This window comes from Ranitomeya imitator, chromosome 1 (genome assembly GCF_032444005.1).
Source record: "Ranitomeya imitator isolate aRanImi1 chromosome 1, aRanImi1.pri, whole genome shotgun sequence".
In the NCBI taxonomy this organism is placed as follows: domain Eukaryota; kingdom Metazoa; phylum Chordata; class Amphibia; order Anura; family Dendrobatidae; genus Ranitomeya; species Ranitomeya imitator.
This window is the reverse complement of record NC_091282.1, coordinates 161,040,965-161,053,906: the sequence shown is the minus strand read 5'-3', so window position 1 is coordinate 161,053,906 and position 12,942 is coordinate 161,040,965. Positions and strand designations below refer to the sequence as shown.

General features: G+C 41.7%; 1 protein-coding gene across 2 annotated transcripts in view; it reads right to left on the bottom strand.

The window, feature by feature from the left end:
• The window catches only part of RHOBTB3 (Rho related BTB domain containing 3), a 153,436-nt gene that overhangs the window by 103,764 nt on the left and 36,730 nt on the right, over positions 1–12,942 (bottom strand). For both annotated transcript variants that reach the window (XM_069751976.1, XM_069751983.1), the window contains one exon: positions 3,833–4,025. In XM_069751976.1, coding sequence (XP_069608077.1) covers positions 3,833–4,025 — 193 coding nt within the window. The remainder of the gene's footprint in view (positions 1–3,832; positions 4,026–12,942) is intronic.

Sequence of the window (12,942 nt, the reverse complement as noted above, 5' to 3'; positions counted from 1 at the left end):
GCGACGTACCGACGCACGTTGTGAAAATTATGCATGAAGTGGTCAGTGGATGCAGTTTTTCGACACATGCGCTGCCCATTCTAAAGTCCGGGGAGGAGGGGGTGGAGTTCCTGCCACGCATGCGTGGTAGAAAATGGCAGACGCGAAGTACGAAAAAAACGTTTCATTGAACGTTTTTCGTGCCAATGGTCCGCCAAAACACAACGGATCCAGTGCGCGACGGACGCAACGTATGGCCATACGTCGCGATCCGTCGGCAATTCAAGTCTATGGCAAAAAAACGCATCCTGCGGGTACATTTGCAGGATCTGTTTTTTTCCCAAAACGACGGATTGCGACGCACATCACACGATGCAAGTGTGAAAGAAGCTTTACAAATACCAAGCAAAAAACTCACCAAATACACAATGTGTGCACGCAGCATTAGTGTCTTACAAAACGTAAAGTGATGTATTTTACTAAACATGGAAATCAATGATTGCTTGCTGGAGTGCTGGAGCATCTTCAGTGAGCTGATCAGAGGGGTGGCTGGAGTTGGCGCCCCACAAATCTAATATTAATAAAATTATATATACACTACCATTCAAAGGTTTAGGGTCACCCAGACAATTTTGTGTTTTTCATGAAAACTCATACTTTTATTAATCAAATGAGTTGTGAAATGAATTCAAAATCTAGTCCAGACATTGACAAGGTTCGAAAAAAAGATTTTTATTTGAAATAATTTTCTCCTTCAAACTTTGCTCTCGTCAAAGAATGCTCCCTTTGCAGCAATTACAGCATTGCAGACCTTTGGCATTCTATCAGTTAATTTGCAGAGGTAATATGGAGAAATTACACCCCATGCTTCCAGAAGCCCCTCCCACAAGTTGGTTTGGCTTGATGGGCGCTTTTTGCGTACCATATGGTCAAGCTGCAACCACACCAGCTCAATGGGGTTGAGATCTGGTGACTGCGCTGGCCACTCCATCACAGATAGAATACCAGCTGCCTGCTTCTTTCCTAAATAGTTCTTGCATAATTTGGAGGTGTGCTTTGGGTCATTATCCTGTTGTAGGATGAAATTGGCTCCAATCAAGCGCTGTCCACAGGGTATGGCATGGGGTTGCAAAATGGAGTCATAGCCTTCCTTATTCAATATCCCATTTACCTTGTACAAATCTCCCACACTTTCAGCATCTTTTCAGTTGTTCTGCGTCTCACACATGTTCTTCTGTGTGATCCCAACACTTCAATCTTGGATTCGTCTATCCATAACACTTTTTTCCAATCTTCCTCTGTCCAGTGTCTGTGTTCTTTTGCCAATATAAATCTTTTCCTTATATTAGCCAGTCTCAGATATGGCTTTTTCTTTGCCACTCTGACCTGAAGGCCAGCATTCCAGAGTCGCCTCTTCACTGTAGACGCTGACACTGGTGTTTTGCGTGTACTATTTAATGAAGCTGCCAGTTGAGGACCTGTGAGGTGTCAATTTCTCAAACTAGCACAGACTCTAATGTACTTGTCTTGTTGCTCAGTTGTGCAGCGGGGTCTCCCATTTCTCTTTCTACTTTGGTTAGAGCCTGTTTGTGCTCTCCTCTGAAGGGAGTAGTACACAACGTTGTAAGAAATCTTCAGTTTCTTGGCAATTTCTCGCATGGAATGCCTTTATTTCTAAGAACAAGAATAGACTGTTGAGTTTCACATGAAAGTTCTTTTTTTCTGACCAATGAGAGATCAATGGAACCAACAAACTCAACTAGTTCAAAGGAAGGTCAGGTTTATAGGTTCTCTAATCAGCCAAACTGTTTTCGGCTGTGCTAACATACTTGCACAAGGGTTTTCAGGGGTATTCTAACCATCCATTAGCCTTCTTACACAGTTAGCAAACACAAAGTACCATAAGAACACTGGAGTGATGGTTGTTGGAAATGGGCCTCTGTACACCTATGAAGATATTGCATTACAAACCAGACGTTTGCTGCTAGAATAGTCATTTACCACATTAACAATGTATAGAGTGTATTTCTGAATTTTTGTATTTTTGTATTTCATTGGCTTCATTGGAAAAAAACTGCTTTTCTTTGAAAAATAAGGAAATTTCTAAGTGACCCTAAACTTTTGAACAGTAGTGTATATATATATATTTATTAGATTTGTGGGGCTCAGACTCCGATAGTACTGCAATTTCTGAATTATTCCATTAAGTTTCAGTCAAAATAAACTAAATGGAACAGAGTCTATTGTCATCTCATCCAGTATGGTTTACAGATGAGAAAGCTGCAAGTTAGATATGATGTTTGGTAAATATTAACCTCACATACACTTTGGCCCAAAGACCTTAAGGTATTTATGACGCTTTATAACTATGTAGTAAGAGAATATGCGTAACATTACACATAACTCTATCCATATTTTTTGACATTTTTTCCCTGCAATATTTACCCCAAATCAAGCCGTTCATAAAGAAGCATTTATGGTGGATGAGGCCTGAAAGCTTGAAATATTTCTGCATAAAAATAGACATTAACAATGTGATAAAAGAAATGAATAATTAACAAACTTGTCAGCAGTTACGCCACAAATTAACAAGCTAAAACTGTCTACATAGTCTTTCTTTATAAAGAGCTATGTTTTACTCTAGAAAGGAAGTGGTGGCAATGGTTCGGTTGCCCTTGTCACATTATCCTTAGGGGCAGATAATTTCAAAAGATGAAAAAGTAAGTACTGAATACCAAAAACAACACCTGTAAGAAATGTTGTTGCTAGTGTACAAGCCCCGGACATCTGGCTGGATGCCCTGGATCTTCAGATTGCTAGTTTGAACTGTATTCTTTATCTCTCTCTCTATTTTTTTTATATAGCGCTAACAAATTCCACAGCGCTTTACAGTTTTGCACACATTATCATCACTGTCCCCGATGGGGCTCACAATCTAAATTCCCTATCAGTATGTCTTTGGAATGTGGGAGGAAACCGGAGAACCCGGAGGAAACCCAAGCAAACACGGGGAGAACATACAAACTCCTTGCAGATGTTGCCCTTGGTGGAATTTGAACCCAGGACTCCAGCGCTTCAAGGATGCAGTGCTAACCACTGAGCCACTGTGCTGCCCGTATTGGCATCAACATGACGCTGATACATTTGGATCCTGTGGTGGAGTAGAAAGTCAGAGCGCTACCACTCTCCACCCAGTAAACTTCAGGGTACAATAGGGTTAGAGCCTCCAAGACATCAGCTTCCCGATGCATGCTGCACTATAATGTCATTGCATTGGACACCCTGTGCCGGCCCGCGCTCTCTGCAGGGGAGAATACTTGGTTGCTCAGATAAAGGGAGTGTAAACTTTTTTGTGGGGGTAGCACAAATATTTCAATTATTACTTTTTGAGGTGCTACTCAGTAAGCACCATTTAATCTTCGAGAGCATTAATACTTTCTAAAAGGGGCAATTATGGCATTATTTGTTTAAAGGGGAACACGGGTGCTACTGTTTTAAGGTGCCACTCAGGGGTACAATAATTGCCTCGCCCACTCCACGTTATTGGTGGGATGTGTCCCCCAGGTGGTGGGTACCTAGGTGGGTTCCAAAAAGCTGCTCTGGCAGCAGATTGAAACTTTTTTTTTTTCCTGATGGCAGAACGTCCACCTACATCAATAATGATAGTTACACAGGGGAAATAAGGTGTAGATTCTTTCAGTGTTTCATTCCATTAGAGTATCTTTGGAGAGAAAGCATTAAAGGCTTAATAACATAAAACTTGTAAAACAAACCTCGTAATAGTCTTTGCATTGATCTACTATCTCAATTATTAAAAATTGCAGTAAGATACAGCAATAATGATGCTTCTTACCTTCTGATTTAACGCCCAATGCTAAAACCATCACTGGTACAGTTCGTTGATTCAGTATCTGTTTTAACAATGGAGCAAAGTTGTTCTTCAGTTCCAGAAACATAGATTTGTTGTTGACGTTAGACTTGATTATAATGATATCTCCTTCTGCAATTGTTGCCAAAGAGCTTTGCAAATCACTGGCAAAAGTACCCTATAAAAGAGCAAGAATATACATTTCAACTGGACTTTATTAAAATGCTTTCTACACTGGGAAAAAATTTGATACAATGGTGATTTTACAAGTTTTTCCACATGCAAAGAATGGAGAGGTCTAATTTTTATCGTAGGATTAACATGATCTACTATGGTAAGGTGCCATATAGATAAGAAGTGATAGGAAACAACGTACAAGTAAAAGAAAATCTTTACTGAATAACAATAGTATAAAAACAAATTTAAAAAGACAGGGCAAGAAAAGGGCCTCCAAATGGTAGGGGAAGGAAGCAGCAGCAGGTAATGATAAAGTGCCCAGTAGGAGTTAAAAAATATATAATGCAAGCACCATGCATAAAAAGGACCAGGCAAATGTATAATAGTTAATTTCAAAAAGGGGCAGGAACAGAGAGACTTAGCAGGCACTACAAAGTTGCTTTATATGCTGAGATTTGCAGATTCAATATTAAAAAGCTACCTGTAAAAAGGAAAGGAGGAAGGAAACAAAGCCCAGGAGAAGTGAAGGAAAGGTAATGCTTATGGATTATGTACCATAGATCTTAGTTTGTTCATATCAATCCCCCAGAAGAAGCAACCTTGTGAAACGGCGCTCGCGGGCGAAGGGATCTTTAGCAGCAGCTGGCCCTAATGCACAGTTGTGTACCAGTCTTCTAGCAGGTATTTAATCATATGAACATTCTGGACATTTAATATACCTGATTTTACTGAGATCTGTTGGTACATGTGATGTGAAAAAACTAGGCTCTATGGTACATAATCCATAAGCACCTTACCTTTCCTTCACTTCTCCTGGGCTTGGTTTCCTTCCTTCTTTCCTTTTTACAGGTAGCTATTTAATATTGCTTCTGCAAATCGTAGCATATAAAGCAACTTTGTAGTGCCTGCTAAGTTTCTCTGTTCCTGCCCCTTTTTGAAATTACCGTAAGTATTAAGTCCTTTCATGCATGGTGCTTGCATTATATATTTTTTAACTCCTACTGTGCGATTTATCATTACCTGCTGCTTCCTTTCCCCACCATTTGGAGGCCCTTTTCTTGCCCAGTCTTTTTAAATTTGCTTTCATACTACTGTTATTTAATAAAGATTTTCTTTTACTTGTTCGTTGATTCTTATCACTTCTTATCTATATGGCACCTTACCATAGTAGATCATGTTAATCTTTCATTGATGAAGTGTACTTAGCCTCTTTAATTAGGACTATGGGAATAATTTATCGTAGGTACACTGTAGACTGGGACAATATCCTCAGAACTAATAATACAGATAATAAATGGGAAATGTTTAAGAACATCCTAAATAGGCAGTGTAAGCGGTTTATACCTTGTGGGAATAAAAGGACTAGAAATAGGAAAAACCCAATGTGGCTAAACAAAGAAGTAAGACAGGCAATTAACAGTAAAAAGAAAGCATTTGCACTACTAAAGCAGGATGGCACCATTGAAGCTCTAAAAAACTATAGGGAGAAAAATACTTTATCTAAAAAACTAATTAAAGCTGCCAAAAAGGAAACAGAGAAGCACATTGCTAAGGAGAGTAAAACTAATCCCAAACTGTTCTTCAACTATATCAATAGTAAAAGAATAAAAACTGAAAATGTAGGCCCCTTAAAAAATAGTGAGGAAAGAATGGTTGTAGATGACGAGGAAAAAGCTAACATATTAAACACCTTCTTCTCCACGGTATTCACGGTGGAAAATGAAATGCTAGGTGAAATCCCAAGAAACAATGAAAACCCTATATTAAGGGTCACCAATCTAACCCAAGAAGAGGTGCGAAACCGGCTAAATAAGATTAAAATAGATAAATCTCCGGGTCCGGATGGCATACACCCACGAGTACTAAGAGAACTAAGTAATGTAATAGATAAACCATTATTTCTTATTTTTAGGGACTCTATAGCGACAGGGTCTGTTCCGCAGGATTGGCGCATAGCAAATGTGGTGCCAATATTCAAAAAGGGCTCTAAAAGTGAACCTGGAAATTATAGGCCAGTAAGTCTAACCTCTATTGTTGGTAAAATATTTGAAGGGTTTCTGAGGGATGTTATTCTGGATTATCTCAATGAGAATAACTGTTTAACTCCATATCAGCATGGGTTTATGAGAAATCGCTCCTGTCAAACCAATCTAATCAGTTTTTATGAAGAGGTAAGCTATAGGCTGGACCACGGTGAGTCATTGGACGTGGTATATCTCGATTTTTCCAAAGCGTTTGATACCGTGCCGCACAAGAGGTTGGTACACAAAATGAGAATGCTTGGTCTGGGGGAAATTGTGTGTAAATGGGTTAGTAACTGGCTTAGTGATAGAAAGCAGAGGGTGGTTATAAATGGTATAGTCTCTAACTGGGTCGCTGTGACCAGTGGGGTACCGCAGGGGTCAGTATTGGGACCTGTTCTCTTCAACATATTCATTAATGATCTGGTAGAAGGTTTACACAGTAAAATATCGATATTTGCAGATGATACAAAACTATGTAAAGCAGTTAATACAAGAGAAGATAGTATTCTGCTACAGATGGATCTGGATAAGTTGGAAACTTGGGCTGAAAGGTGGCAGATGAGGTTTAACAATGATAAATGTAAGGTTATACACATGGGAAGAAGGAATCAATGTCACCATTACACACTGAATGGGAAACCACTGGGTAAATCTGACAGGGAGAAGGACTTGGGGATCCTAGTTAATGATAAACTTACCTGGAGCAGCCAGTGCCAGGCAGCAGCTGCCAAGGCAAACAGGATCATGGGGTGCATTAAAAGAGGTCTGGATACACATGATGAGAGCATTATACTGCCTCTGTACAAATCCCTAGTTAGACCGCACATGGAGTACTGTGTCCAGTTTTGGGCACCGGTGCTCAGGAAGGATATAATGGAACTAGAGAGAGTACAAAGGAGGGCAACAAAATTAATAAAGGGGATGGGAGAACTACAATACCCAGATAGATTAGCGAAATTAGGATTATTTAGTCTAGAAAAAAGACGACTGAGGGGCGATCTAATAACCATGTATAAGTATATAAGGGGACAATACAAATATCTCGCTGAGGATCTGTTTATACCAAGGAAGGTGACGGGCACAAGGGGGCATTCTTTGCGTCTGGAGGAGAGAAGGTTTTTCCACCAACATAGAAGAGGATTCTTTACTGTTAGGGCAGTGAGAATCTGGAATTGCTTGCCTGAGGAGGTGGTGATGGCGAACTCAGTCGAGGGGTTCAAGAGAGGCCTGGATGTCTTCCTGGAGCAGAACAATATTGTATCATACAATTAGGTTCTGTAGAAGGACGTAGATCTGGGGATTTATTATGATGGAATATAGGCTGAACTGGATGGACAAATGTCTTTTTTCGGCCTTACTAACTATGTTACTATGTTACTATGTTACAGCTGTGAGAAACAGAATCTAAAAATAAAAAAACAGAAAATCACACTGTATGATTTTTTTACATAATTAAATTGCATTTTATTGCGTGAAAATATTTGATCATCTACCAATCATCAATAATTGTGACTCTCACAGACCTGCTAGTTTTTCTTTAACAAGCCCCACTTTGGAGGGGTTCTGCAAAGAGGACAGGACGACTGCACCATACTGAAGGGAGAATGGATGAAGTCAGGTATCCCAAAATTTGGGTCAACAACCTCCTTCTCTCAGTAAGAGCATCGTAAGATGGGTCATGGCATGGTCTTCCAGCAGGACAATGACCTAAAACACACAGCCAGGGCATCTAAGGAGTGGCTCTGTAAGAAGCATAGCCAGTGTCCAGACCTGAACCCAATAGAAAATCTTTGGTGGGAGCTGAAACTCAATGTTGCCCAGCAACAGCCCCGGAACCTGAAAGATCTGGAGAAGATCTGTATTGAGGAGTGGGCCAAAATCCCTACTGCCGTGTGTGCAAACTTGATCAAGAATACAGGAAACATCTGACCTGTAATTGCAAACAAAGGTTTCTGTACCAAATATTAAGTTATGTTTTTCTATTGTATCAAATGCAAATTAATGCAAATTAATTATGTAGAAATGTAACAGTGATTTTCTGTTTTTTATTTTTAGATTCTGTCTCTCACAGTTGAAGTGTACCTACGATAAAAAAATACAGATCTCTCCACTTTTGGTAGGTGGTAAAACTTACAAAAACAGCAGTGTATCAAATACCATACTTATTTTCCCCACTGTATATGCATAATGTTTGTTTTATTATGTAGTAAAATAGTCATGGTGTTCTGTCTTAATGAAAGACTTCCTCTATCATGTTGGTAATAAATATTTCTATATGTACTCACTGACTCAAGTAACATTTTTCAGTGTCACCGTCAGGTGAGGGTTATCACAAAAGAAGGGAGTCTTATTCCTAAGTGCATATACCTGATATGTAGATACTAACCACCCACAAAGCGCAATGACTAGCTACACCAAAGGAGTCAGCAAAGAAATGTGTGAGTATGAAAATAGTGCCATGCTAGGCAGTTAGGAGACAGGTACCTGTCTCTGTGGGGAGTGGGTGCATGGCAACTGTGAAGACTAGGAGTGTGCAAAGTGACAGACAAGATAATGTAGGACATTGCTTCTAAGAGGCAACTTTACCAAGCACTGTCAGTGTGTGCTTAATTATACAATGAGTACCACGGAGACTGTGCCAGAGGGCAGAGAGTGCTGCTGAAGAGATTGCCAGCAGGAACAGTAAAGTGCTAAAAATGTTAAGAAAGAATCTCAAATGTTAGTAAAGTATAATAAGTATCAGCTCACCATTACAGATACCAACTGCCCACATGTGATACCAACTGCCTACATGTTCAAGTCAAACTATTGGATATTGTGAAACTGTTGCAACCATCAAGCTTGTTGCTTTCTTGTAAGTAAAACTGTTTGTGCTGCTCAGTTTATTATGATAGACTTTCAGCCATACATGGACCTTTTTGTAGTGCTAATAAGCCTGGTTCTATCATTTGTTATACTTTGCTGCCATCTACTGGCCGTTTGCTATATCACTGTAATATTTGTTATGGAATTTTCCCACAACACCTTTCTGTCTTTAGCTCCTCCTATCTTTTTCCTTCTCTTCCTGTTTTTGTACTCCGTGCCATCTTGGATCCCACATGTGCTGCAGAGCTGGAGAAAGGATTCTCTTGTTACCTCTAACCTGAAGCTTCTATTATCTCTATCTGGTGATTCTGTAACAGCTCTAACCTACAGTCCTCACTCTCACCAAGGTACTGTAAATAAACCTGTTGACCATATCACTGCATCATCCTTCCGGATCACCACGCGCGGCTGATAGAGACTGGTGGCACAGGTTGGCGAGTAACGCTACCTGCCATTGTTTATATAGCGATTTGTGATCACATCCCTCAGACACATCTCATCCACATATATCGGTGGCAGAATAGTAACAAGAGACCTAAGTCAACAGTGTCTGTGTGCATATGCATTGTCTGCTAGCAAGTCTTAACCATCCGCCATCTTAGCTAAAACATGTCCACAAAGGGCACCATGGACCCATCTGCAAGTGAAGCACATCATGTTCCCGACACCATAGATGCTGCAGGAGCAGAGTCCACACTTACTGCAGAGCAGGACGTACGACCCAAACGTGTAACCAAGCCGACACAAAAGGCCAGAGAGAACTTTGAGACTACTAGAGACGAGTTCCATGATAACCTAGAACATTTATGAGGCAGAGTTGATCACTATTTAGCAGCTCTTCCACGCTATCACAGTGACGCTGCAGGTTTAACCGCCACATTGAAGAGTTTATCTGCCGCCTATGATCGCTACCAGAGACTGTCTGCAAAGTTCATCACATTCCTGAGTAACTGTGACATGGAAGATGCCCATGCAGAAATAACTGAAAGGGAAACTCTTCTCCAAGAAAAGACCTCATTAGTACGAGATGCCCAGGATAAAGCAGAACTCCGCATCGCTCACCTCCAAGAGGTTAGGTCACATCGCACAACATCGACCAAAATCACAGCTCGGTCTTCCAGATCATCTCACTCCAGGAAATCAACATTGTCTGACAAGCTACTGGAGATCCGTGCAGCTGCAGAGGAAGCTAGAGTAAAAAGCTCCTTTGCTAAAAGGGAGGCTGAAGTGGAAGTGGAAGCTCAAAGAAACAAAGTGGAAGCTCAAAGAAATGAGATGGAAGCTCAAAGGAAATTAAAAATACTCCAAGCAGAAAAGGAAGAAGCAACAGCCCTTGCTAAACTGAAGGTCCTTGAACAAGCACTGGGACAAGATGATAATCCAGACTGTCTTATTCCAGAAGAAATGGAAGACGCAGCTGATCGAACTTCAGACTACGTGCTAAGACATGCAACATCTGCACCAGCACCACCTCCAGTTTCTAACACGGATGCGCCCGCAAGTCAAGAAATGTCGCCACCTACTGCGGACAAGGTAACTTCCAGCACTGACTCACAATTTAGGCCACAGCCAGCAGAACCTATAGAGACTAAACCGCAGTTTAACCCTTATGCCGCATCATTTCGTCCTGACTTGTCGCAGTCATATAAGCCAGAGAACTTACATTCCCTACGGATACCACAAGTTCATCCTGCAACAATGACCGAGAGATCGGACATGTCTGACTTCGCCAGATACATGATTCGCCGGGAGTTAATAAACATTAGTCTCTCAAAGTTTGATGATCGTGCTGAGAATTATAGAGCCTGGAAATCCACCTTTCAAGCAGTGATCCAAGACCTTAATCTCACCGGCAAGGAACAACTGGATTTGCTTGTTAACTGGTTAGGCCCTGAATCAGCAGAGCGCATAAAGACAATAAGGGCAGTTCATGTGGACTATTCAGATGCAGGTCTTATTGCAGCCTGGGAGAGACTGGAACAAACCTATGGCAGCTCAGAAGCTATAGAATGTGCCTTATTTAAAAGACTGCAAACCTTCCCAAAGATAACTAACAAGGACAATAGAAAACTTCAAGATCTGAGCGACCTGCTAAAGGAAATAGAATTGGCAAAATTAGACCCACGTCTTTCAGGACTGAGCTACCTAGATACTGCTCATGGCGTTAATCCAATAGTGTCCAAGTTGCCACACGGCATGCAGGATAAATGGGCAGACCACGGCTCACGGTATAAAAGGCAGTATAATGTGTCCTTTCCCCCCTTTTCATATTTTTCCAGGTTCATCAGTGACCAAGCTCGGAAGAAGAATGATCCCAGCTTCGACTTCACTGAGCCTACTCCACCAGCATCATCATCATCTACAAGGTATGATAACATTGCCAAACGTAGAGATTCAAGGAACACAGTATCTGTGAGAAAGACTGACGTTCCACTTACTACACCTGCCTTCACTAAGACAAATAATGTTGCTCCTAAAGTCATGGACAGTAACCGTATGTGCCCTATCCACAAAAGGCCTCACCCGCTTAAAGAATGCCGTGGATTCAGAGCAAGGACTTTGCAGGAGCGTAAAGATACCCTCAAGGAGCTTGGGATATGTTATAAGTGTTGCACCTCCTCAGACCACCTCGCTAAGGAGTGTAAGGCCGCCATTAAGTGCACTGAATGCAGCAGTGATAAACACGTCACAGCCATGCATCCCACGCCAGCTCCATACAACTCACAACCTTCTGCAGCATCTAACCCTGCTCAAAAGCATGGCGGGGAGCCACAGGTCCCTGACCCAACTGCAACCGCTGTTTCCTCCTCATGTACTGAGGTATGTGGAGAAGGGACTGATCCTAAATGCTGTGCCAAGGTATGTCTGATTGAGGTCTATCCAGAAGGACAACCCGACAAGGCCTCCAAAATGTATGCCATAATAGATGAGCAAAGTAACCGATCTCTAGCAAGGCCCAAATTCTTTGAGATCTTCAACATAAAGGGACAAATGACTCCATACACCCTCAACACCTGCTCTGGTCATATTGAGACTTCTGGCAGGAGAGCCTCTGGGTACATAGTCTCTTCAATCAAGGGAAACGTGCATATACCTTTGCCAACCCTAATTGAATGTGACCAGATACCTGGTAACAAGGAGGAGATTCCCACTCCGGAAGCCGCACTTTATCATCGCCACTTGAGGCACCTGACTAATGAAATTCCTCCTCTGGACATGAATGCTGATATTCTAATCCTACTCGGAAGGGACATTCTGAAGGTCCACAAGGTACGCCAACAATGCAACGGCCCAGATGATGCTCCATACGCCCAAAGACTCGACCTAGGCTGGGTAATCGTGGGCGATGTATGTCTGGATAGGAGTCACAAGGCATCCGAAGTCAACGCCTGTAAAACGTATGTGCTCCAAAATGGTCGCGCAACTCACTTTAAGCCATGCCTTCATCACTACGAAGTGAAAGAGAGGTTCTCTGATTCCATCCAGGAGCCTGACATCATTCCCACTCCCTACGGTGATGACTTAGGGAGAACAGTGTTTCACACAACAAAAGATGACAACAAAGTTGCCTTATCCATAGAAGACAAGGAGTTTCTTAAAATCATGGACAGTGGATTCTTCAAAAATGAATCTGACCGCTGTGTTGCTCCCTTACCCTTCAAGGCTTCAAGGACCAGGCTTCCTAACAACAGAGAACAGGCCTTATCTAGATTCATCTCACTGCAGAGAACATTAAGGAACAAGCCTGAAATGAAGGAACATTTCATAGCTTTTATGGACAAGATATTTCGCAATGATCACGCAGAGCCAGCTCCACCATTGCAAGCTGATGAAGAATGCTGGTATCTACCTTCCTTTGGAGTGTATCATCCAAGAAAGCCGAAACAAATCAGGGTGGTGTTCGATTCAAGCGCCAAACATGACGGCGTATCTCTGAATGACGTTCTCCTCACTGGTCCGAACCTGACTAATAACCTGGTGGGAGTGCTCATGAGATTCAGAAAGGAACCGGTCGCCATTACCGCCGAC